This window comes from Plectropomus leopardus, chromosome 9 (assembly GCF_026936395.1).
Source record: "Plectropomus leopardus strain MGB_pleo_1.0 chromosome 9, ASM2693639v1, whole genome shotgun sequence".
Lineage (NCBI taxonomy): Eukaryota > Metazoa > Chordata > Actinopteri > Perciformes > Serranidae > Plectropomus > Plectropomus leopardus.
Window position 1 is genome coordinate 37,273,281 of NC_142184.1, and position 27,695 is coordinate 37,300,975.

The 27,695-nt window shown below is 39.0% G+C and overlaps 2 protein-coding genes and 1 pseudogene across 3 annotated transcripts; 2 read left to right on the plus strand and 1 right to left on the minus strand.

The window, feature by feature from the left end:
* The first annotated feature begins 1,023 nt into the window (after positions 1–1,023).
* LOC148188796 (uncharacterized) lies at positions 1,024–3,561 on the plus strand. Its single transcript, XM_088081499.1, has 5 exons — positions 1,024–1,125; positions 1,428–1,621; positions 2,272–2,419; positions 2,964–3,168; positions 3,257–3,561. Exons 1-5 carry the CDS (start codon positions 1,024–1,026, stop codon positions 3,559–3,561), a joined length of 954 nt encoding a protein of 317 aa, XP_087937625.1.
* On the minus strand, positions 3,232–13,479 carry LOC148188797 (uncharacterized; annotated as a pseudogene). The gene is made up of 6 exons (XR_015777576.1): positions 13,354–13,479; positions 7,270–7,469; positions 5,580–5,770; positions 5,349–5,442; positions 4,831–5,027; positions 3,232–4,182 (listed from the first exon to the last, which is right to left on the minus strand). The product of XR_015777576.1 is annotated as an uncharacterized LOC148188797 (transcript).
* On the plus strand, positions 13,430–26,582 carry dedd (death effector domain containing). Its single transcript, XM_042492080.2, has 5 exons — positions 13,430–13,739; positions 17,032–17,665; positions 19,712–19,816; positions 20,054–20,191; positions 22,032–26,582. Exons 2-5 carry the CDS (start codon positions 17,101–17,103, stop codon positions 22,436–22,438), a joined length of 1,215 nt encoding a protein of 404 aa, XP_042348014.1. The 5' UTR covers positions 13,430–13,739; positions 17,032–17,100; the 3' UTR covers positions 22,439–26,582.
* The last annotated feature ends 1,113 nt before the right edge of the window (positions 26,583–27,695 follow it).

The window sequence follows — 27,695 nt, forward strand, 5'->3', positions numbered from 1 at the left end:
TGAGATCCTACAGCAGTAATTTAGCTAAATTTAGAAAACAACAAGAAGAAAACCTTTGCTCTCAGATTGCATCTTTGTCTAACTTAAACTGTAATAATCTTACAGACCATGGCTGCAGCTTAATGGGACTCTCTGACGCACATTTGGAGTTACAGGTGGCAAAAGCTATAACCGAGGTATATATCTTCTCTTCACGACCTAGATGTTTCTTTCTGTGTGCATGTGTGTGTGAGAGCGAACGTGTTTATGCATACATACACATACACACTATGTCCGCATCTCTTCAAGGTTTATGCACGATTATAATCACAAATAGTTAATAAATCACAATAAAGAGCCTCAGCCTACCATCACTTCTAAGTAATCATCAGGGGTGGAAGTAATTAATTACAAATACTCAAATTACTGTAATTAAATAGTTTTTTGGGATACGTGTACTTTTATGAGTAGATTTTCAAGTCTGTACTTTGACTTGTACTTAAGTATTCATTTCACCATGTAATCTACTTAGTTACTTTTGAAATCATAGTGGAGTACTGAGTACAATTCCAAACCTGCCTTTCTGTATGTGGACGAAAAACAAAACAAAACAAAAAAAAAGGATGTTAATGATTGATCTTTAATTGATTTTGTGTTAAGAATTTAACCAGTTAAAATGTATTCATGGATATTAAATTAATAGTCGTGGCAGTAAATGCACCTCATCTAATTTTGTTTTGTTTTTTATGAATACATTGTACTTTTACTGGAGTATTTTTCTAACACCAGTACTTTTACGTGTAATTGAGTAATATTTTAGCAATGTAATAGTACTTGTACTTGAGTACTGATTTTCAGTACTCTTTCCACCACTGGTAATCATAGTCAACATACATGTAAACCTTACTACACTCCACAAACCACACACACAAACTGCCCTGTCTAATGTCATGATAAACATATATCAGCAGGTGTGATTTTTGAATGTGGAAATCATGTTAATTTGTTATTTTCAAGACAGGACCTACATATGGGAGAAGAATGATGAAGGGGTATCTCGCCGTGAAAGGAGTGCATGCTGCAGAGACACGAATTGGATCAGTGCTCAGAACTATGCATCAGCCTTACCATGAAGCAAGGCGTCAGGCATGTTACTGTCTCAGCCTTCATATTTTACATCATCAAACTTGTGTAATCTGTGTCTAACTATGAGCTTGTGTGTGTGTGTTTTGGTGCTTGTTTAGCTGCAGTTACATAGCACAAGATTTAAAAAATTCATGTTTTTATCGTATAACCAGATCAAGTGCCCTAATTTATTTTTCATTTTCATTTTGACAGAGATAGTACAAATAGACATGGTTACATTTATAAAACTTTTAACTGATGCAGTATATGATTAATGGGATTTTTTTTATACTGTGAAGTAGTTACATTTTTCTCTCTTTTAGGGTGCCCGCAATCTCAACCCCGTACCATATCATGCTGAATACATGGGACACAAGATTCATATGGACCAGAATGAAAAACTGGCCATGTTTGGAGTCACCCATGTTTTAGCCCTTGATGGCTTCAGCAAAAAGGTTGTTGCTCATTCTACTATGCCAATAAAAAACAACCTCACCATCTATGAAGATGTTTTCAGGTAATAGTCTATGTATTGCTGTGTACAGTAAAGGAATATTCTGTCATTTTTTCAGTGTAGACATGAGTGTAGTCTCTTTCTGGTTTTAAAGGCTGCTTTACAGTAAAAGGATGCATCTTTAGGAATTTATTAGACTGTGGTAGCTGTTCTATTCTCTGCCTCTACCTGCTTGATCATCATATCCACTAATGAGTCTTTATTAAAAATATCTTATGTGTAAATATCTTAGGAAAACAACAGTAGTCAAAATATCAACATTGTGGTATTCAAAGATATTTGATATTTGATTTTTTCCCCTATTGCCTAGCCCTACGTCCCACTAGTGTTTTGCACTGGTCATTTGCAGACACTTGTCTATATTCTTAAACTCTTAAACCCCTAAACCTCAGCCCCACCTATCAGTTATGCCATTCAGATGTTGGAGTGAAAAGAGAGGCTGCAAATAACAAAAAAAAAACAACATATTGTTAACAAATAAATTAGACTGTCCCTTTCAAGCCATTGAAATAGTTGTACATATTGCATAACTACCACATTCATGATAAACTGTGACTAAATGATACCTGCTGAACATCATTGTTATAAGTCATTTTTACTGAGAATATCTGATTTGGAATGGTGAAGTCAAAATGGACTTTTTCATCCAATAGGCCTGCAGTACTTGCCCATGGTATCTGGGACCAGGTGCGAGTCGATCATGGCAAGGAGTTTTATTTGACGCTCTTCATGCAGGAGCTGCTGTCATCTCATCGCTATAATCAGGAGAGAAGGCCTTATTTACAGACTTCATCCACAAAGGTACATTTTTATAGTTTGTGTGGTTGCTTCAGCAACACACTACTTGTTGTATGCCTGCCTTTATTATCATTACTATTATGGTGACTTCAGCAGGTATTCTTGCATACATTTTATTATTACTATGCCTTCCAAATTTTAGAGTTAACATGATATTAAACACATTACCTTTTGCCAAGAAGGGGTTTATTTTTTTTTAATCTGGTTATTTATTTTACTTAAAACAACTGCAGAAGCAACCACACTGTAGTTATTCGAATTTTATATTCTAGTTATGTGATGAGCATTGTTTTTTTTTTTATCAAACTTTGGGAAAATTTAAAAACAGTAAATTTACTAGGTCATCCATAATACCCAGATAGATGGTCAGCATGCAGATTTCCTGGTAAATGTGCATATTGACTGCTGAGTCAGTAAATTTACAGATTCAGGACAGGAATTCTGCAAATGACCATTTTTCCTGAATGGACCATATCACACCACCACACATTTTTCATTAACACACCAGAACAAATTGAATGATATCTACTCTTTCTTGCAAATTCAGAATCATATAGTTGAACAAATCTGGCCTGAAGTCAACAACCGTGTCAACTATCCACTGAAGACAGCCTTACTGCAGTTGGAGGATCAAGAGGAACTAGACATGAACGATGGCCTTGTGAGATACTGTGTATCCAACCTGACTGTTCAGTTGTGCCAGATTGGTCTCACAAGACTGGTGGACTCATGGAATTCTCACCGCATTCCAGGTGAAATAAACCAGTGTTGTGAAGATTAGAATAATTACAGCAAGCACTTTGAAGTTTCAAGAACTGAACTGATTTCTTTATTTCACAGGTAAAGGTGTACCAAACAACTTGGCTGGCAGTGGCTGTCCCAAAAAAATCCCACAGGAGCTGCTGCCTCATTCAGTTGAAGCAGCAGACCTTTACAGCCAACAGCTTGGATCCTCATTGACAACACATTCTACTTTTGGAATTGATCAATTTTCAACTGAACAGGACAAACTAACGGTTGAGAATCAGTTTGCAGAGAAATATTCAGACATTTCAGTCTTGTTCTCGAGAGCAGTGAACGAGGACTTCGCCCCATACAAAGAAGCAGTGCTCTATCTCATAACAACAACTCAACGCAATATGTGAAAAGACATTTGCTGTATTTGAACTTAGTAGACCTTTACAGCTGGGATCCTCACTGACAACACATTCTACTTTTGGAGTTGATCTATTTTCAACAGAACAGGACAAACTTGAGAGTTGAAAATCAGTTTGCAGAGAAATATTAAGACATTTCAGAATTCTCTAGAGCAGTGGACAACAACATGGCTCCATACAAAGAGGCACTGCTCTCTCATAACCACAACTTTGAAGAATGTAAATTAGTAACTATAACAATTAACTGGTGGCAATGGATGTTTGGTAAAGATAAATGTTAATCTCACTAAAACAGTGAACAGTAATATGATGTCATCCAGCCCAAACATGTAAATGAATTCACATTACTAGTACAAGAACTCTGACCCAAATACAACAGAACACAACATGCCTACAGTATTTGAGTATGAAAATGCAAAATGTTACTCCTCTTCAAAAAGGGATCTCAGAAAATGCCTCTGACAGACCATTAACTTCAAATATGTTGCTGCCTTCGGTGTTCCCTCTACATTTTGCACAATGCACAGAGGTCAACTGCCACTGTTCCACACGTTTTGCAGCCAATAATGCTCTGGCAACACTCTGTGAAGACTGGCTCATCGATGAACTCTGAAACATAAAAAGAGAAAAACTAGTCCTTCTCTGTGTCCCCATCTGTCCTTAATGTGTTTTTAATGTACTGGATGACCGTGTTTTCTTCTTCTTTTTTACTCAACTTAAATGCTTCAGGGTTCCCACACATTTTTACCAAGTCATTTTCAAAACTTTTCCATAATATTTTACCTCATTTACAAGACTTTATCTAAATACGGTAGTTTTAAATAAGTAGGCTCACATAGTGATCAAAGGGTGCAATAATGAGGCTTTTAGTGTAGGAGAGGAGGATGAGGAAGAGAAGAGGAGATGAGAAGAGGAGGAGAAACAATAGTCATAAACAGTGTATATTCGAAATTTTTCCTGTTAATTTCAAACCATTTCCAGGTCTGGAAAACAGTGTTTCTAATTTAAAAACCTTTCCAGGAATTTCGTGACTGTGGGAACCCTGACTTTTAAAAGATTCTTTGTTATTGTATTATTACACAATGGGCTGTTACACAAAGGACTGCATCAATACATGTAATAACTGTAGTGGATGAGACACCTTGGTTAGTGAATACAAAAATGTGTATTTGGAAATATTAAATTCTGGCACACACCAAATAAAATGGCTCCAAAATTATTTTAAATGTGGGGCAATACTATCTTTTGCATACTTACTCATACAAACAACACAGCAGAACCCTTGCTTGATGGCCTGTAGCTGGGACGGAGTCTTTGAGTACTTTTTGAGTGGTAGCCAGACTGGTGAGCTCTCTGATTGCTGCAGTGACATCTGGTAGGCTCTGTGCTGCCAGTACAAGCTCTTCTATTTCTCAGTGACATCTCCAATGCCTGCAGCATCTTCATCTTTTCGGCTGTTAAAAGGAAAAAAGCATAGTAGATGTGTATTGGTTGTGATTTAGTGGTTTTGGTAGTGGTGGTGGGGTGGAAGCCTGACCTTTCTGGGAGGAGGATGAGGATGGGGAGAGGAAGCGGAGGAGGAAAAACAATAGCAAAAAAAAAGTGTATATTTGAAACTTTTCCAAAGCATCCTGTTAATTCTAAATCATTTCCAGGTCTGGAAAACTCTTTTTTATCATTTCATAACTTTTCCAAGAATTTCATGACCATGGGAACCCTGCATAATAGATTTCATTGTTTGGACAAATAAGAGTACTATGAATGCTTAATATTACCTTGTTCTCCTCCTTTTTTTGTCCTGCAACTCCTGGAAGTCCTGTTCTCGTACAGCAAGAATCTTTCGTGCATTTTGTTTCCAGTACTGTGACCCTTTGGAGTGGGGGTGGAAACCAGGAAAAACCATTACAACTTAAGTGGTTGGTCCAGACATGAGGAATCATGTGCCATCTAATATTCAATCACTAAAGTTAATACTTAAAAAATTAAATAAAATCAAATGTACCTACCTGTTGTTCCTTCTGACTCCAAAATTGCATTCCCTTGCGCATCAGTCAACACCACAGTGTCATGATTTCCAATGGCATCTTGTACTTTTCCGATGATCCCCTGCAGGGTAGCCTCACATTCCAAAAACCGGACCACCACCGTTCTGCTGGGACTCAACCTCCCACCAACCACCTCAGCGAGGTACACTGATCTGTGAAAATTTATAAAAATAATTGCTGACACACAGAGCATTCATAATCCTGGCAATGGCTGATGATGATGTATACCAACAATAACTAGAAAATGCGGCAATGATTTTGTTGTGTTTTAAGATGTATGGAAAATACAGTACTTTGAAAAATAGTTTGTGTCTGACATTGTTTTTCCACAAAAAGAGTCAAATATATTTTATTACAATCCTTAAAATTACGTCTGTTCCTTCTACCTTATTACAAATTCCACAATCTATAAATGTACCGATATTTTTTGTCTTGAAAGTTTAACTGTTGGACACAAGATGTCTTCAAGCTTCAGGTTTCCACATCACATTCGTGTAAGCTCAACAGACTTGGCTTCCAAACTACTTGTGATTTCACAAATCATGCTCTTAGGCCCCCCTTAAACTTGGATTTTCAATAAGCACAGAGAAACATTCCACTTTCAGCAGACTAATGTGAAAACAGCCTTCTGGTGACAAACTGTATATACACATCATTCTGCACAGTGAAGCTCAAACATCCAACTGTTGGAAGAGGAGGAAAAACATTTGAGTGGAGGGGGACGTTTATATTAGGGATACACAATAAATACCTGTTCTGAATAAATTATCAGCTAATATTGGCTTATCCAGCAATATCGGTCCATATCGGTCCATATATTGGCTGTACTAATAAATGATTTGACAGATTCTCACTGCATTTAATTTGAATTTGTCGACAAAATGCTCTATAAAAGTTGTACATTTATGAAGTTTTTTTTGATGAACTTTACTAGAAAAACTAAGTGAAAATTTTAAGAGTTAGAATTGTTTGTTTTTGTTGCAACAATGATGTCAGATCTTTTTCAGTCATGGCTGTGAAATATTAAATCATCTATTTTCGCACACAAAATCTGAACCTTTCTGGCCCTCAGTTGTGCAGAAACTACAGGTAATATGTGCTTCTTTTAAAAAATACAAATCTGAATTTATCAGTTGTCTATATCAGCTATGAGAAGCAGGTCATTATCGATTATCAGTATCAGCTGAAAAACAAAATCCAGATTGTGCATCCCTAGTTTATATTCCTTCTTCTATCTTTAGGCTGATAAACATGAAAATGTAATCATTTCTTCCTTGGCGCAGGACAAATCTACACACAAGGTTTCATACAAATCCACAAAGAACTTTTTGAGTTATTTTGCTGACAGATCGAGACATAGCAAAAACAGAAGTAGTGGAGGTAATTAAAGTTCTGTCAAAATTTTTAAAATGTGCAAAATACATGTAAATTAATGTAAATGGGTGAAATGCAAGTAGTATGAACTATTAATATACAACAACAACTAACTGCAAGGAAGGAGACAAAGAATGGCTGATATGATCATATCAAGCATTAACTAGGTGTTTTCGCAATAAAATCTAACTGTATTTTATTTCCCTTCCCTTAATTTGTAAATTTGAAGTTATAAATTGTATCACTATCATTTAACAATGATTTAAGTTGAAGTTACCTGTGAAAGGTTTTAGAGACAGTGGCTCGAGGGGGGGCTGAGGCAGTCCGCTGTGGAGTTGAACTTGTAGTGTCCTCAGCCTCACCATGAACCTCATAATGAGTCCTTGGATTGAGGTCCAATGAGCTGAAAACACCAGATGCCCCAGGAAATAATGCCACGTTTGCGTTGTCAGTCATGTACAGACTACAAGATGAGACCTGTCAAGAAATTCAGAAATCAAATTATAATAAATACATTTTCATTTCCGATCCTTTCTCAATGAACATTTTTCAGTGACTACCGGGGAATCTTTTCCAAACACCAGCTTTCTACATGACAATATTATTGTATGTTATAGGGGGAGGATGAAATGACAATGAATCACGGAATTAAATTGTCTCTAATTAATTTATAATCCACAAGGTTATGTGAGGTGGTGGGAGAGCGTCATACACTTCATGGCTCCGGTCAGAGAAGAGCGTTTTCAGTGACATTTTAGATCTTTACTACATATCTGTGACTTGCTACCGATAGCAGCATTAACTAAGAACATTTAAGAATTGAGAGGGAGATCAGCTCCTCTCTGTGTGACTGTGTGAACACAACTGTTGCAGTCACCACGTCAACTGTCTGTTCAATACACAGGGTAAGCTAGCTGAGTTAGCCAGTTAGCTTATCATAGTAGCTGGCTATACCTTGATAAATGTTACTTTATGTATTCTTTTTTTTTACCTGAAATATGCGACTGAGTTTATCAGCACTCATGTCTTCTTCCCTGAGACACACTCGCTTGTTGTTGCGAAACACAACGTACTGATCAGTCGGGTTTAAACAGCCGCAGCACCGTACTCTGTTTGGCTCCACACCTGCTGATGACCACATCCGGTCTCAGAAAATGAAAAAAACTGACCTTTTTTCGTTTCTGTCTCTTACTGATTTTATTCTTTGTTATTCTAAATAGAAAATGAAAATCAAACCATTTTTAAAATTTCGTATATCCCTTTTGATCATGAAAAGGAAAAACGCCTTGTATTTCAATTTTAATTTTTGTATTTTAAAACGAAAATCAAATAACCACTCGTTTTTTGTTTTTTAATACCCGTTTCAGAACAGAAAATCCAATTGCCAAAATATACACGGACCATAAAGCAATAGCTTCATTTTGTTTTTTGTTTTCTCCGATTTTTATGCCAATTTATACATCTCTAACTTTTCAGAAGAAAAAACAACACAATTATTGGATTCTATTAAACAGTGTAAGCTTATTTCTGATGCTGATCAAATACTTTGTGATGCCCAATTATCTCTAAAAGAGGTAGAAGATGCAATTCGGAGTCTCAAAAATAACAAATCGCCTGGTAGTGACGGCTTATCAAGTGAATTCTTCAAAAAAATTTGCAAAAGAACTTAGTCCCTTTATTCTTAATACTCTTTCTGAAAGTAATGATCAAGGTAAACTACCCCCTACACAAGGTATGATTACTCTTATTCCAAAACCAAAAAAGGAAAAAATTACTTATTGATAATTGGAGACCAATTTGTTTACTAAATAATGATAATAATGTAATGTAAAATACTGGCTATTGTCCTAGCTAAAAGAATTAAGAAAAACTTATCTTCTATCATTGATGAATCACAATCAGGCTTTATGTCACAAAGACACATTACAAATAACGTTAGACTTATTTTAGACCTTTTAGACTATTCAGAACTAATACAAGACGATAGCTTTATTATGTTCCTTGACTTTTGCAAAGCCTTCGACTCACCAGAGCATGGATTTATTCATCGTGCCTTAGAGAAATTCGGTTTTGGCCAATTTTTTATAAAATCTATCCAAACTTTATATCTATATTATGGTAACTGCACAATTAAACTTAAACATGGGACTTCCCCTAGATTTCATTTGTCTAGAGGAGTGCGACAGGGCTGTCCCATGTCTCTGTACCTGTTCTTGGTTGCAGCCCAACTGCTGACCACTTATATCGTAGAAAACGATGTTCATGGTATTACACTTGCTGATAGGCAGATCATAATTAGTCAAGTAGCTGATGACACCACTCTTTTCTTAAGAGACTCCAATCAAATTCCCACTGCTATTAAACTCATCCAGATTTTTTCTGAAGCATCAGGTCTAAAGCTTAATCTAAACAAGTGCGAACTTCTTCCCATTTCAACATGCAATGAATTTCTTTTATATAATATTCCTGTCAAATCTCAAGTAACCTACCTAGGAGGTGTTATAACTAAAAACATAATGGAAAGGTGCAATCTGAAATTCGATTCCATCATTGATAAAACTAAAAAAAAAAAACCTGCTGAACCATTGGCTTCAGCACAACCTTTCCTTAAGAGGAAGAATTTTATTATCCAAAGCAGATGGAATATCCAAATTAACACATGCTGCTTAACTTTATATGTCGATCCTTCAACCTGTAAAACCATTGATAAATTGCTATATTAATTTGTTGAAAAACAAAATCCATTACATAAAAGATAGTGTACTTGTTAACTTGAATTCCAAATTTTTATCGGAAAATGGCGCATTTTATGTCTTTAGGACTATATGTTTTTAATCATGGCTATAAAAAAATGCGTCCCGAAAAGTCGACATGTCTCAAAAAAAATTATCCAGTCAGTTAAGGAGGTCTCTTTCCCAATGTTAAGCAAATGGGGAAAAGTCTTTCTGGGTCAGTGTGCATCACGTGACGCTGTAGTTCCACTTTCGGCCACTATGTAAATTTTGCTTCAGAGGGTGGCGCACTTCCTGGGGGCCTGATCGAGACACGGCAAGGAAGTCTCAAAAAGACTGACACACAAATGCAGTGAAGTTCACAAATCGCAACCAGTTTGTAAATGCAGATTCAACAATTTGTGAATAAATGTCACAACATACATATATGAGTTAGATGAAAATTGCAAATTCTTTTAAATAGAGATATTTGTGGATTTCCATTATATATATTTTAAACAAGTAATATTTCTGTGTACATCAATTTTCTATATATAAACTAGTAATATTTGTGTGTGCATCAAAAATACATTTGTGAACTTTATTCATTTATATGTAGATTATTTTTACATTTATATAGAGTGAGAAATATTTGTGTGTGCATTGAAAAATATTTGTGTGTTGAGAGACATTTATATATAAATCACAATATACATTTGTGAATCCTTCTGTGTGCATTTATTCATTATGAGACTGATCTAATTCCATATAACTCTGTGTTCGTCCAAGGTAATCTTTATCAAAGAGTAAAGTTTTAAGTCTATTCCTGAATGTGAAAACAGTGTCAACTGGAGGATGATTCCACAAAAGAGAAGCCTGAAGACTCAAGTGATGCTGAGTTTAAAAAGTGGTACACCTCGCATTGGTCCTGTGTCGATGTCTTGATTGGTCAGCGCCAGGTCCAAAGCATGGAGGCCTCACTGTGGATTGGGGGTATCTCCAGCTACTGGCACCGATATTTGCTCGTAACATCACATGCTATCATAGAGTGCATTTAGTAATTTTATGTCTATCACTATTGTTATATAATATGCTGTTGTTACCATTATTGTTCTGCTTCTCTCCCTGTCTCCCTTTCTCTCCCCCTCTCACTTTCTCTCTCTCTTTCTCTTTCCTCTCTGTCATTACTGTATTTTAATTGTTTTTTACGACATCTATTGCGCATCTGTCCGTCCAGGAAGAGGGATCCCTCCTCAGCTGCTCTTCCTGAGGTTTCTACCATTATTATCCCCCGTTACAGTGGTTTTTATGGGGAGTTTTTCAGTAGACGATGCTAGGGTCTAAGGGCAAAGGGATGTCTTATGCTGTAAAGCCCTGAGGCAAACTGTCTTTTGTGATAATGGGCTTTATACATAACATTGACTTAAACTGAACTGAGACAAAATTGATTGGTATATGACACACCACAGACTAAAATTCCATAACAAAAAGGACGTTACGTATCATGACCTTGTATGGTGATGGGAACAAAGCTCCTTCTGAAATGGGCTCTGCTGCACATGGGTAGTCTATACCTACTGTAACAGAATTTTTTTTTTGTATATGACACACCACAGACTAAAATTCCTTAACAAAAGGGGCGTTACTTATCATGAGCTTGTATGGTGATGGGAACAAATCTCCTTCTGAAATGGGCCCTGCTGCACATGGTTAGTCTATACCTACTGTAATGGAAAATTTTATCCCGTAACGTAACATTTTGAACTTTCCTTCCTAGACATAGCCTTCGCATTCTACACATCATGTCACTTTCATGCAGCACTCACACTCGCACTCACAGAAGAGGAAGTCTGATAGCATGTCAGACTGAGATATAACTTGGAAATGTCAAGGTGTGAAGCACTTAGTTCTCAGAGTGCTAACTGTCTGTTAAGTTTAATGGGACGCAACCCTTTGTTTCAATTTCCCTAACCCTTTTTACTGTTTACCACTTTTCCTTTTTGTAAACAAAGCTGTGTTGGAGACGCCCACCTCCATGTGCTGGGCAGGTTTGGGGAGTATTTTGGGGTTGACTGTCAGGAGCTCAGGGGCAATGCATCCTTTAGGGCACTGTAATAACGGCTGTACAAGAAGAAAAACTCATTAAAATTCAGCTTCTCTGTCAATGCAGCACACACTGAGGATCTTATTGCTTCAACTGACTCCATTTACCATTAGTGATAAATGGATATCCGTGCTCTCATTTGTCCCTGTCCTGCTGGTACCGTCTGCAGTTTATTCAAAGCTTGGTGATCGTCTCCACTCCCATCCCCCTGAGATGCCTTTTTTCCTGTTCTTCTTCCTATCTCCATTAACTTCTTAACCCTTGCCACCTCCTCTTTTTTCCCTCCAGAGTCCATACCTTTGACTTGCTTTTCTTGTGATAACTAAATGTGCTTCACTACAGATGAATTAGGGCAAAGACAACGAACAACGTTTGCCAACACAACGCTCAGTCCAACCTTCCAGACCTTAGTTTGCAGGTAGCCGTATATCTAAAAAAAAATGTTACTCATTGGCACACCTCCCCTTATGCTTGTATTATTGTACCCAGGATTTTAGATTTCAGTGTTCATTATTTATCATTACTTACATTTGTGTCTTAAGTTAAATTTGTGAGATGTTTCTATTTTATTCAACCCACTGTGCATCACTGGGGTTGGCACTGTTGTAATTTTATTATACTTTGGCATAAATCGGACTAACTTGAAGAAACTGATGGGATATCTGCACAGCATTGGCTTATACACGGTATGACTATATTCCTGGATGGCGAAAACTTCCTACAGTTAAATGCAGAAAAAACTGAGATTATCAGACTCATCACAGAATCATAGCCTATTTCTTTCCACTTTGATCCCCTCTAATCTACTATTAGTAACTCTTGTCTTTGACTCCAACCTCAACTTCAACCATCTTATTCATTCTGTTGCACAATCATGCTTTTTTGTGTTAAAAAAATTCAAAAATCATTTTTATCTGCCAAGAATTTAGAAACAGTAATTAATGATTTTTTTTTCCTGTTGCAATGCACTCTTCTCATGCCTTACACAACTTCAGCTGTTTCAAAATGCCACAGCAAGACTCATAACCAGATCCGAAAGGAGAGAACACATCACATCAGTTTTAAAATACACTGGTTTCCAGTCCATCTTTAAGTTGAGAAAAACAACAACAACAACAACAACAAAAAGATTACTTATAAGGCTTGTAGGGGGTTAGCTCCAAAATATATAGCTGACCTCCTGCAAGCCTTAATGCAACCTGCAATCCTCTGGAAGGTTATTCCTGGCCATTCAGGGATCACACAACTAAATATGCCTTCTCTGTTCAGGGCCCTCAGTTGTGGAAGGACGTGCTGGAACAGATCAGAAAAGCTAACACACTGTGTCCTTCTTAGTTGCTTCAAAAAAGTAATTATTTTAGACTTGCTTTTAATTGACTTGAATGTTGAATGTTGTTTTATTGTCATCTTCTGCATTTATCATAATGTTTAATCAGCTATGTCTTTTGTATGTAAAGCACTTTGTAACTTGTTATTATTATTATTATTGTTATTATTATTATTGTAAAGGAATAGTAAAAATTGACAATAGAGAACAGCTATGTACCGTCTAGTATGCCGAATCCATGGAAGAAGAAGAGACGCGCAGTCTGTAGCACCGGAAGTGAACTGCATTGTGACTCGGAAGTTCTTTCATTTTAGCTGAAGAACGAAGATTGTCTGCTTATTTTCCCCATGATGTCTGTCTGAGGACTAAAACCATTAAACAAGTCTAATGTCTGGCCTGAAGTAAGCCGTATCTCACAACAACAGACCGGAAATATATCTGTCGAGTATTTATCGTGTAGTCGATCAGAGCAGTTAAACGGAACCGTTTCCGGTCCTGAAAGAAGCTTTGCTGTGCTATCAAACTCTGGGAAGCTAACTTGGCGTTAGCTGTCCACCGAACTGTTATAGAGTCGGTCCTGTCAACAATATCCACAAAAACACAAGGTAATGTGAAGTAACTATGATATATTAATATCACACAATTGTCGCGTGTAGACTGTCCTCTGTACTTGGCTTTATATGAGTTAGTTTGGGTGATGTTAGCGCTGACAGCTAACGTAGTCTAACGTAAATGTGCTAGCGACGAGCAGTCACAACAAACCGAGAATGAAATCCAGGGGACAGGTTTGTTTTTATGCACACATTTATGGCACCATAGAAAAATCATAACGATTTATATTTAAATATATAAACACGGAGCAGGGACTTGTTCCCAGTCCTGTTGTGTAACCTTAACAACAACAACAACAACAACACACTTACAGCCTGCATGTGTTGCACATTTCCACACAACTTAGCCTGCTAGCTCACTTCCGTCAGCCAGCGAACGTTAGCTAGTTTTTGACTTGTTGGCTATCAATGTCTTCAAACAGCTAGATATGTCACGCATATGCTGTGTTATGTTATGGAGTGTGTGTGTGTGTGTGTGTGTGTGTGTGTGTGTGTGTGTATGTGTGTGTCTTTGGTACAGTAGAAACGAACTGCTATGAATTATTATAATGCTGTTGTAAAGATGTTTGTTTTTAATTTTTCCATAACTGAACAGTCCCTCGACCAAACAGTCAGGCAGCCAAAACGTGAAGTCATGGAGTCAATAAGACAGTGATGTTATCTGCCTTCTCACTATAGATGTCTTAAATTTATGAAAAGCACATTGATGAAAGCTCCTTTCAGTTCTGTGTCCCTATAAGCAATGACATTTAAGTGGAGTTTCCATCAAAAGCATTGGTACAGTACCTTTTGAACCAAAAATAGCACCTACGAATGGGTACCTAGACCCTGGATCCATTTCATTTTCCCTGTAGAGAGTACTCTTACATGTGGGCGAGGTTGTTGTCATCCGCTGCTCCGTCCAGCAGGACTCGCTATTTTTCCTTGTTCACTGGTGATACAGAGTTAAAATCTGCACCCTGTTTATCGTCCATAGAATGGCGGCATTTTTAGAGCAAAAAAGAGCAGAGAGCAGAGCAGAGAGACTCTCACTCTCTCAGAGAGAGAGTGAGAGTCTCTCTATGGAATATTTGAAATTGGCAGGTTTATGCATTGAGTCCGTATCAGGTGAATACAGGAGTTTCGTGCTGAACCGTATTTGGATTGAATCAGCCTGCTAGTGGAATTGCCCCAGTAGACAGTGAGCCAGCATGCTCAATACCAGAAATCTGAAACTGAAGCAACTAAATGAATTTTCAGGTGACATCAAAATACTTTACTGTGAAAAGTACCTGTTATTAGAATAAAAGACTGACAAATATCAGCAACATGTTTAGGTGAGATTAAACATGTTAACAGAAAGAAATCAACACCTCTGCAGGCAGGACAAGGTACAAGTCCCCGTGTAGTTAATACATATCTGTTTGGCAGCCTCATCAAGGGTACAACAGGGCAGTGGCTCTGTCATTAGCTTAGCAGTGGTTTATGTTTAAGAAGGGTTTAAACCTGTGCTGTCTGGAACACAATCATGTGTCTATTAAGCCCCATTACTGTGCTACTGTTTAACCTGCACTTGTCTGGATTGTGTGTGTGTGTGAGTATTTGTGTATCATTCAAAATAGGAAATGGTAAGACCTTCTTAACTCTAGTTAGCACATTAACAACACAGTCTAATTTTAAAAGAGCAAAACATATTTACAAACTACACAAACCATCAGGACATATTTCTGTTGAAGAGCTCAATGGCTAGAGAAAAACTATCTTACCTTATAGAACAAGTTGGTTTGAACCACACTCTCTGAACTTTAGGTGTTTGTTTAAATTTTTCACTTCCGTTTCTTTTCTCATGCACTGAGCTGAACTGCCAGTCAGAATGTGTTAATTCACCAATTGGCTCCACAGCCGCTGCTTCAACAAGCTGAATTGGTGGGGAAAAGGAAATAAAGCTGGTTTCATCTGTAGTGTAGTGGTTTGGATAAACAATGAACAAAATAAATGCCTATATTATGGCTAGGTGCCAAAAATAAATGAATGTGTTGGAAACCATGAACTCTTAATTTCATTGATTTCCGAACATTTCACCCTACCTGACCCTATGAAAATGACACTGTTGTAAGTGTCAAATATTATACTGTAATTACATTCAAAATATGTCACATTCACGTCTGCATATGTGTGTGTGTGTGTGTGTGTATTAAAAAATATAGAGTAGTCTTTTCAGCCATCTGACAGTCATGGTTTAGGTGAGATGCATGAAGTATTGGCATACCCAAAGCCCTGTATACACTGCGATTTTGGGCTGTCTCTGATGAAAGACGACCATTGTGACAGAATGGTGGCGATATATTTGGTAGTGGCTCTAAAACGGGGGTCCTACGTTGCACAGTGAGAGAGATTCAAGGATGGCCGTTGTCATGGTCATGTGATCAAAGACAACCTGGGATCAAAATCTGACACTGTCAGAAATCTTGGATGAGAATCTTACCGTGTGACTGCTGTAATGACCTACGTCTATTAACCAACTAGTGCATACTAAGTGCTAGTAGATGCTACTCTGAGCTCTTGTTCCAAAACTGGCGTGCCAAGTTTGCCTATTTTCAACAGCCACGACTGCATCCACATTCTCCTCTTCTCGTTGGATGACGCACACTGTCAACATTTTGTTCTTGTGGTTTGTCTTCAAAGGACGTAGGTCATAGCATGCGATTCAGTAGGTGTTGTCATGGTACAGTCTGCATACATCAAACTTAATGTCTTATCCAAATTCATTAAGATCCATGTCGCAGAGTGGAGCTGCACTAAACTTACTGCAGAAATCTCAGTCTTCCGGAGGCTTTAGGCTAGAAGTCACAGGAGGAAAAATCATGGGTGTAGACTACTGCATGACTCATCTAAAAGAGATGAAATTATTGTAAAGACATAACAACATAATGATGTGACACAAACAGACTAAGAAAACTGTTTTTGTTTATCTAGTTATTCAAATAGATGTTATGTCAAAGTACTCAGTCAAATTTATACAAGAATCAGAATAAACATAAACATATGTCCACGCAGTTTTCTCCTTTATGAAATAGGCAGCCTTGCTTGTATTAGGTTCTGCTGAGGTTCTGCTCTGTGTTTCTTAATGTTATTATTTCAAGAAAATAATCATGATGCATGACTAAAGCAGTGTTGGTTCACCCCACTAGCATTAGCAGTGGGAAAGCCTGCAGGTGTTTGCAGTTGTATCATGTAAATGGCCACTGATGATAAGATTGGTCTTAAATGATTCTACCATGAATGAATGTACACTCTTTGTTCACAGCTCATCAGTTGGAGCGGACAGGAGGAGCTACAGGGATTCAAGCATCCCTCACCATTATCGGGCCCTGAGATGACATCACAGCAGCCTCACCTTCCCAATGCTGTTATTCCTCCCCAGATTGCCCAGAACTCTTCTGCTCAGCAGGCCCGGCCTCACATTCAGGTCAATCAGCTGGACTCAAGTCAGAGCGGTGCAACCGCCGGGCCTCTGGATCCAAGATCTTTGACAAGCAGGCCGGGCTGCTCCGGGGTTGCAGCATCTAGCGGGGATGTGGCCAACAGGAACAATTCTGCATCCTGCACCAGCTCCAGCTTGTCCAGAAGAGATGTGGGCTTTGAGCCGTGGCCTGAGGAAGCAGTGGACAACTCCCACGGGCTCTACTCACTTCACCGCATGTTTGACATAGTTGGAGCCCAGCTAACCCATCGGGATGTCAGGGTACTGTCATTCCTGTTTGTTGATGTGATTGACGAGTATGAGCGTGGTGGCATCAAGAGTGGAAGGGATTTCCTGCTGGCCCTAGAGCGCCAGGGTCGCTGTGATGAGACCAACTTCCGACACGTTCTCCAGCTTCTAAGGATTATCACCCGACATGACCTGTTGCCTTATGTCACACTCAGGAAACGGCAGGCCGGTGAGTAAAGCTGTTTCATCACTATATTCACAGCAGGCTTTAAAGGCATATTGAATAATTGACCATTTGGTTTAAAGGTCTTACTGTTATTAAAGGGATAGTTCACCCCAAAATCAGAACTACATATTCTCCCCTTATCTGTAGTGCTGTTTATGAATCTAGATAGTTTTAGTATGAGATGTCAAGTGTCAGAGATATCGGCTCAGACTGAAGTGTGCATCTACTTATGGACGAAAGACTCTTTCTTGTGACTGCACAAGATGTGAACTTTAGTGGCATCCTCCTCTATAATGTAAGATGGCTAAGTGGTGCTAGCATGGGTCGCGTTAACTGAATATTTTCTGTCATTGACCTATTTTTTAAAAATAATGACAGAAAATTGTATGCTTTATGGTTAGCACTGTTGCCTCACAGCAAGAGGGTCCCTGGTTCAAATCCCGGTTGGAACAGGGTTCGGTCCAGGCAGGGGCCCTTCTGTGCGGAGTTTGCATGTTCTCCCCGTGTCTGCGTGGGTTTTCTCCGGGGTCTCCAGCTTCCTCCCACAGTCCAAAGACATGCGGCTCAGGTTGATTGGTGACTCTAAATTGCCCTTAGGTGTGACTGTGAGTGTGTATGGTTGTCTGTCTATATGTGTCGGCCCTGCGATAGTCTGGTGACCTGTCCAGGGTGTGACCTGCCTTCCGCCCGATGACAGCTGGGGTTGGCTCCAGCCCCCCCCCCGTGACCCTTACGTGGACAAGCGGTTACAGAAAATGACTGACTGATTTTTTCTTCTAGCCAAATTGGATGGTTTATCCAAAAGTTAGTTGTTGACTCTGACTGTCAGCTGTAGCGGGCAGCAAATTTTAATATTCCATAATAACACAGGAAGATGCTTTAATTTAACTTTGCATGGTCCAATCCGTCTCTAACTTCACATCCTGCTTAAGCATCACAGCCTGAAGACATCTACATGTCAATATATTGTTATAGCTCCACCATTCTACAACAAAAAACATGCATTTCCAGCCTCAACACTACATGGAGGAAACACTAATTCACTGCTGCGTGGAGTGTTCCCCATTCTCAGAGAAACATGGTGGCATCAGTTGGCATCCTGCCAGAAGCCCCGACGTGCGCAGATGTGCGAGGGCCTGTTCATCGCTACTTGCAGCTTTAATTTTTTTTTTTTTGTAAATATGCACTCATTCTGAATTTGGTGCCAACACATTCCACATAGGTTGGGACAGGAGCATGTTAATATCCTTGTTACATCAACTTTTCTTTTTACAACATTCGGTAAACGTTTGAGAACTGAGGACACTGATTATCGAAGTTTTGAGAGTAAACTTGTTTCCCATTCTTGCTTGATATACGACTTCAGTTTCTCAACAGTTCAGGGTTTCTGATGCCGTATTTTTTTACTTAATAATGCTCCCCACGTGTTCAATGGGAGACGGGTGTGGATTGCAGCTGCACTCTTTAATGATGAAGCCATGCTGTTGGAACACATGTAGAATGTGTCTCATTGTCTTGCTGGAATAAGCAGGGATGTCCCTGAAAAAAGATGTCATGTGGATGGCAGTGTATGTTGCCCAAAAACCTGTGTGGAACTGTCAGCCTGTATGGTGCCTTCACAGATGAACAGATGCACCCCCCAACCCCCCCCAAACCATAACAGATGCTGTCTTTGAATTTTGAGCTGGCGACAGTCTGGATGGTCCTTTACCTCTTTCGACCCAGAGGACACGACATTCAAGATTTCCAAAAAACCTATTGAAATGTGGACTCATCAGACCACAGCACACTTTTCCACTTTATGTCAGTCTATCTAAGATGCACAGCTGCAGACTGCGACTATTTAGAAGCATTTTGCGACCATATCAAGATATTTATGTATAGTGTATCGCGGTAAAGCCTAAAAAATGTTGCAATATTATTTTTCAGCCATTTCACCCAGCACTAGTTGCAACATGTTCTGCATTAGGTGTGATGTATCCCACTGTTTTGAATGTGATGATTAGCATTGCAATAAAAATAACATCAGAAATCAACTGTTGTTTTTAGTGTGCCCAGACCCTGTTGACAAGTACCTGGAAGAGACATCGGTGCGCTACATTTCACCAAGAGGAGCAGTACAGAGTAAAGACACCGCACCTCACAGAAGAACAGGTAGGTGTTTGTGTGTGTGTGTGTGTGTGTGTGTGTGTGTGTGTGTGTGTGTGTGTGTGTGTGTGTGCGTGTGCGTGTGCGCGCGCGCGCGAGCGAGCGAACAGGTTCTTTTTTATACTTCTCATTAATTTAATCCAGAGGGTCCGAGATTAAGGCAGGCAAAAAAACATCTTTAGAAGGAACTTTGCGTTGTGATTAGAAAGCTTAATTAATGTTAAAACTACTGTCACTTTCTAGGTCCTCAGCCGGTCATTTGCTGTTCGCCGTCAGGACCCCATGTGGGCTCTCCCCGAACAAAGCCACCTCCCCCTGTACCAAACCGCAAACGGAGGAGAAGTCATTCCTCGGCTGACTGCAGAGAGAAGCAAACATGTGGTAAAAAGAAATACATATAGAAGGATCATCATTTCTGTTGGGTCTCAAAGAGTTAATAATTTCAGAAAAGTCCAGTGGTATTGGTTCAGGCAGCCCAGTTCACTCTGAGATGCTTGCTTTGTAGACAGAGCTTTAAGTAGCCTACATTAACAGCAGACATATCAAAGTGCTGGACTTAAACTTTTAAGTCTCTTTTTGTCTCTTACTTTAGAACATCACAGCCAGCAGGTTTATATTAACCCTCAAATAGCTTAAATTAAAATTGTGAATATAAAATATATTGAATGGAAACAGGTCAATTTTGAAAAACTCCCATTTATCGCAAAACGAATTTTTACGCTGTCATGAGGTGGTATTTCAGGTGATTCAAAAAAGCCATATTTCACAAAACTGCAATGGAAACACGTTTTTCTGCTTTAATAGGTCACATGCTGTACAATCAAGAGTGTTGATAGACGTGCCCCTCAGGCATTGATGCAGCAGGCGCTACAAGAGGTGTTATTGCATTGCATAACTCTTCAAAAGTTGAGCGAATCATCCAGAAATTTTGAATCCACAATTCCTCTGTGAAGCACACAGACACTGTCAAACTGTGGGCTGCTGCACAGACACAAGTTGAGCTGCAACACACGCTTGTTGAGGGGAGGAGACTGTAAGCTTCAGCGTGACCAGTTTGGGGTCAACACGTGTCAGTCTGTGGTTTAAGGTGGATCACAGCAATAAATTTTAATAAATTTCGAAAGATTTAACAAAAGGTTATTTATTCAAGTAATGTCACCTGTGTCAGGAGCATTTCTGTCCTCCATTCTCTATGCCCTGTATCTGTGCATCACCGAGCGACAAGGAAACACAGTAAAGGCTCTCACACTGAGCAAAACTGAAACAAGTGCATACAAACTAGGTAAATACAGAATATATTTTGTTTCTTTCAGGGGTTAGGGGATCCTGTTGGTAGAAGAACCACTTGACAGCAATAAGCTAACACATTAATGCAGCATAACATGAATGCAGAGGGAAATAGGAGTGAGAGAATCATCGTCATTTATTAATTGAAATTGGATAGACGTTTGAATTGAGATCAGGATTTTTAATGAATTGTGCAGCCCTACTTTTCACTTATATGCACATTTAAAAAAATTGGCAGAGGACCGCAGCTGAGGCATCGCAGCGCACCGTTCCATAGCAACCAATGAAAAGCTGCATGCAAGTCTCGTCTTCAGCGGGGACAGCCTCTGTGTTGATTAAATATAAACCAAGATTCTGTTACTGAGTTGCATATTTCTCACCTCAGTTTTTTTCAGACACATTAACTCACTGTTAAACTGTAATACGAGATTATTTCTTGCCAACCAGCTGCCCTTGTATTACACTTATGAGTTTGCAGTATGTCACTCACCAGCAGGAGCATTTATGGTCTGTTGCTGGGCAGTGCGTTCTGGTAGTTCTCGTAGGTTTTCCACCTCTTAATCAAAAACATCTTTTTATCTGCTCTCTTTGGTCACGTAGCACCAATTTTCAAAAGTATTTGCATCTTTCTACTGCACAGCCAGTTTAGTTTTATTCAAAGAACATCGTTCTGGCAGTGAAATATCTCTTAAACACTTTTGCCCTGAGACATTGTGGGACATCAGGGAGTACAAACTAGTTAATCTGGAGCTTACCTGACCTTAAGTCTTTGGGCTTGTTCATACACCAGGCAGTTTTCTAAAGTCATTTCAGACATCAAATGTTTTTTTTGTTTTTTGTTTTTTTACGTAATTTGTTGAAATCCTATTCTGGTACTCAGAGCAGGGCTCTCATTTGATAATTTTGACTGTTAACTTGTGTTCTCCTCTTTCAGATATCCGCCTGCGGGTTCGTGCTGAATACTGCCAGCATGAGTCTGCGCTTCAGGGCAACGTCTTCTCCAACAAGCAAGAGGCGGTCGAGCGACAGTTTGAGCGCTTCAACCAGGCAAACACTATCCTCAAATCCCGAGACTTGGGCTCCATCATCTGTGACATCAAGTTCTCTGAGCTCACCTACTTGGATGCCTTCTGGAGAGACTACATTAATGGATCATTGCTCGAGGCCCTTAAAGGGGTCTTTATTACAGATTCCTTAAAACAGGCTGTGGGCCACGAAGCTATTAAACTGTTGGTCAATGTTGACGAGGAGGACTACCAGGCCGGGCGACGCAAACTGCTCCGTAATTTGGTCACAAGTGGAGGGTGCCCACCAGGAGCCAGCAAAGACTTTGTATCTTAGATGCTCTCTTCAGGTGGTAGCATATGGGAGGAAAGCTGCTCCGCCTCCCCTACAGGAAGAAGCGTGAGACGTGGTTGTGTCGTTCGAGGTGCCTGAAGTGTGTGCCTGAAAGTAACTGAGGGACTCCTCGCCACTGCAGTGATTCCTTCAGAGCCATGGTCATAGGATATCTACCTGGCACCCCTAAGCGTAGCATGCGAGGTGATTGGGAACTATGTTAGCAAAAAGAAGTAGGTGCATACAGGTTGACATTATTTTGAATGTTAGGCTGTTCATTTTCTTTGAGGAGGAGAACGCTGACATGTGTGCATTGACTTTAACACATTTCTGGTATGTTTGCTCATTGAAAACACATTTGTTAACTGATGATAGTCTTCACCACCTTTCAGTTCAAAATTCAGTTCTTTTCAGTACAGGAAACAAACTTAAGGCTGACGAGTTCCTCCCAGTGGGAGATGTACTTTATTGTCAAACTGGTTCATGTTTTTTTCCAAGTTTATCAGGTATATCACAGATTGATTGGATTAACCAATAAGAGAGTGCTCTGTACAGTATGTTAAAGAAACACACAGACCGTAGTTGACTTAAAAGTTGTTTTTCTATTTCTTCCAGCTTATTATCCTGCTTTCCCAAGACTTTGCAGAGTTTCTTGTCTGTTGAATCCTTTCAGAGCCTTTTTTGATTGGCTCATATTTGGTTACTGTCAGCGTCATTGTTTCTTGGGTTTGTTTTCACGGATTCTTTGTTTTACAACATGGCTCATTACCAGCAGCTGTGATTCTGGCCTAATGTGAAATTTCAGTTGTCCAGTCCCTGCCAATATTTCAAACTTTGTGGATCGTTCACACCTGTTGAATCGTATCCAAAGAGTCATTCACTGGTGATTTGTTTGGATTTATAAATCAGTGCCAGTTTCATTGTCAGCTTGTACCTCTGCTCATTCACCATCTCACTCCTGTTCAGCCCTGACAGAACACTCAAATTCACCAACAGCAGATCAAAGTCACAGCCAGTGGATGTAGTCATCTCAGCTGTGCAGTTCAGAAGATGCCAGAAAAAATTGAAATAATTCACAGTGCCTGTTTCTGAGAAGTGAGAGATATTTCGGCAAGTTGTAGTTAAACTTAAGCATGTTAACCCTTTGAAACCTGAGGAAGTTGGTTTAATTCCTTTCAAAAACATGGGGAGAGGGTGATGAGCAACTTAACAAGACATGGCCCAATAATTAGAAAGAAAAAAGGCAAAGTTCCAAGAAAATTACCTGAAAATGAGCACAAAAAAACAAACACAAAAATGACCTGAAAGAATATGTATTTATTTTCTGTAACACAATGTTTAATATAAAAAATATTATAATTATTAATATTGTTTTTTTTTTTTACATTTTCCCTTTTTTGAATAATTTTCTAATAATCCTTTCATCTTTATACACATTTTTTAGGTGATTTTCTATTTCTTGCAATTTGTGGGACATTTCTTGCTAAAAGGGTAATTGCCTTTTTTCCCATGTCTTTGAAAGAAGTTAAACAAATTTTCCCAGGTTTCAAATCCTCAGCATGCTTCTCTAGAGATATAATGCTTCTTACTGGATAAGGATCTAGTTGAGTCAACATACTCAAAAGGCCATATGAGCAAGTTCTGCAATCACTTCCTCTACCACTGGCTTGATGTTTTCGGGAACCGACTCCAGGTGTCCTCGGTTCCATCCTCCTGTGTCGGGAGGTGGGGCGTCGGTTTGGAAACAGAAAAACGTAGCGCTGTGTGGACCAGCAGAATAGTGAGGTATTTAGCATGTTAATCCTCTTCAATTTAGTGTGCGGGTCTTAAAAAAATGATGTGCTTCAAGTAGCATAACCCCATTTTTACAGCGAAGTCTGAAATGCTGATTAACCAACGTGTGAAATTATATTCATTTACTTTTGGTATCCATGAAATTAGTTGGATTAACAGGAGATATTAGGTTTGACAGTATTACTGTTAACTTTTATTTTATGTAGTAGGAAAATACACTCAGTGGCCACTTTATTAGGCATGACTTTTTAGTTCTTAAAAAGCCCCATGAACAATTCAAAATTGCAGCAGATTTTGTAGCTGCACATTGACAATGCAAATGTCCCATCCCACCTCAGGCTTGGGTGTTGTGTATATTATACCTTCCTGAAAAGTCACGTGGATATACAATATATGATGGTATAAGTCTGTGGTGCTAACCACCACCAACCCCTCACACCCCCACCAACGGAGAGTGCACTACTTACTTTCAGCTTTTCAGTTTAATAATTACACAGTAGAAAGCCACAAAATGTTAAGAAGAGTCATATTTTCATTTCTTTATTAAACACAGAAATACACCTTTAAAACTTTGAATTCAACTTTCTCTTGGTCACAGAAGACTGACAAGGCTTGGTTGTCCCGTTAACTCATACATAACACACACTTAAATCAAATTACAAATAAACAAAATAAAATTTATCCAAACCATCTTGGTTACTCTTGCTAGTAATCTAGTTAGTAAATCCACTGTTTCAACAATCACCAGCTCCGGTTTGGTCAAAATAAATCCTTAATTCAGACAGTCTCTCTCTTTGCTTGCTGGCTGCCGGCTGTTTACAGTCCTGTAACTTCTCTCTCCACCACTAGATGACGTTGTGTCTTTCTGCTCAGCTGCCTGTTCCACCAGTAGAGACGGGAGACTGAGCTCTGGTGGTGCATGCTGTACACAACATAAACTAAGTTCATGAGAAAGTGGAGCACCTGTATTTATGACGATATTGAAGAATATACCTTCAGGATTTCTAAATACACTGGTATACTGTAATACAGTGATACCACCCAAGCCTAACCTCAGATTACAGGAGCTGCACCATTAGCTAAACATTTTTATTTATACGGGCTACAGGATTTCAAGGCTGGTGATATAAAACTCCACTAATCTGAAATAATGTTATGGTGTTATTATGTTTTCAAGAGATGGATAGCTTATATTGCACCGGTATTCATTCATCCCGTACAGCTTGTTATTTTTGAGTAACTTCATCCTTTTCAATTTCAAAGCGTTACAGTGCTAGCAAACTGCAGAAATTGTGCACATTAAAAGTTCCTGATATACCCAGCCAAGAGTCTGCTGTTATGTCTCTGCGAGCCTACTGTGGCCAACAGTTGGCTGTAGTTTTTGTGCTGTGTCCCCATGTCGGCCCTTATCAACAGCTAATTAATGATGTATTATTAGTGGGGATGTAACAATATAAAACAAATTTTACCATAAAAGCAATGCCTTGATAGCATCGTGGGACTGTGACCAAATCTACCCCAGTGTTACATGGTTATTTTGCTGGTGTGGCTGCGTTCTACCATCCCTGCTTGTTGAGTCAGGGCTGGACATTAAAGCTTGCCTGCTGAAGGTAAACTCTATGTTCAGACAAGAGAAATAAATGGGATGTATGTGCCATTATCTGAAAAAAAAGTGCGTACTGTATCACTGCAGCTGAGCTTCTCCAGCTGAGTCTCACCACTGAGTCTGTCTCACCACTAAACACTGATCAGGACTGATGAGAAAAATTGGACATAGTGGACACTAGACAAGTTAACTCTGGGGTGGACGACATCACATAGGACATAGTGTCACTAACGTTAAATATCTGTGGAACGCTGCATGTGAGAGACACACTTATTTTGCCCAGAAGCTAACTGTCTCCGCTGTGATCGTAACCCTTTCAGAAGCTTTGTAATCCAGCCCTCAACTGCGGTGGCTTTTTGGAAATTTTGTAAAAATAAATCCTGAACTATTAATCTCACACTGAATGTCCTCTGTGATTATCCATTTTTTCCCTTGTTAAAATGAGTTGTTGTTGTTGTTGTTAGCCATCCATTAGCTGTCCACGATGCCTGTTGAGTCTGTTGACAAATCAGAGGCTGCGTTTCTGATGGTTTAGCAGCTGTGGTCTCACACGCACTGGATACATAATGGAATAATGAGCAGACATCTTGTTTTTGGCTTATTATGTTTCTATAGGCACCTAAAAGTGGCCAGGTGCAGGCAGTACAGGCAATGTGACAATGTTTTAGCCAGAACCGTCCCATCCATGTAATTGTTATCTGTTAATTGTATGTTTTATACGTTAATAAATTATAATAATTGTCCAAATCCCTGTTGATTTTTTCTAAGCTTAATGTCAAGCCCTGATTGTATAGTTTTTGTTTCGAAAGCAGAGGGCGCAATCCTATTAGTCAAGAACACAGACTCACAGAGACCTCACAGAACTCATTCCAACCGTCTCCTCTTGAGCAGCGCTCAAACATCAATCTAAATGAGTCCGCACCGAGTTTGAAAGAGAGACTAAATCAGTTAGAGAAATACAAAGAGAAGTAACCACCGTGAAGTTTTCACTCTGTCCATGGTGCTTTATTGTGTTTACCTGTTCACTGGCCTATCTGTGATGTGGAATCGACACAACAAGCCACACACACGCATGCTTGTTTGCTGCAGTGCTGTATACATAGCTGGTCTACTGGAAACGTGCACACGTTAATTTTGATGGGAAAGGGGTAACAGAGACTCAGCCCAAATAGGAAAAAAGCAAACTCATACATCAGATTTATTTTTTTAATAAAAGGCATTATTTCAAGTCATTATTTTTCTTATATATTGTGACAAATATGGAATCGTAGACTTTTTATTTTGATTATATCGTACCATGAGTTTTTGAATTGTTACTTCCCTAATTGTGAGAAGGTGATAATCCATGAGATTAGAAGAGAATCTCAAAAAAATGAGAAACACAGTGGGCAGATGAGCTCAGGCAGTCACTGATTTCACCTGTTTGGAACAGATTATCCAGAGTGCCCTTTGTTTCCTACTTGCAGAGGCAAAATATTGCAGGCTGAGCTTGCCAATGTAAAGCAAAACTTCTTGGTTCCAGTTGAATTTTTTAAATCAAATTAAATTCATATTATAATACAGTTGTATTGTGCTCAGTTGGACTGAGAGTATAAAACGGTCTGCTTGTTTGTGATGTTTATCTTTGTGATACTTTGTTGATTAGGATTACAGTATTCATTACATTACATTTCATTACAGGCAGACTTCATGCATGTTTGCAGCCAACTGGCTGTAGACTTTGTTCTGTGTTCTTTTGTAACTTTTAACAAAAATCATGAGTCAACCAACCTCATCACCAGACAAGGCCATGCAAAATTCTCGATTATGCTCAGTGACGACATCTCTTTTGTTTTCTGCTGTATTTGAGTGTGGGAACTA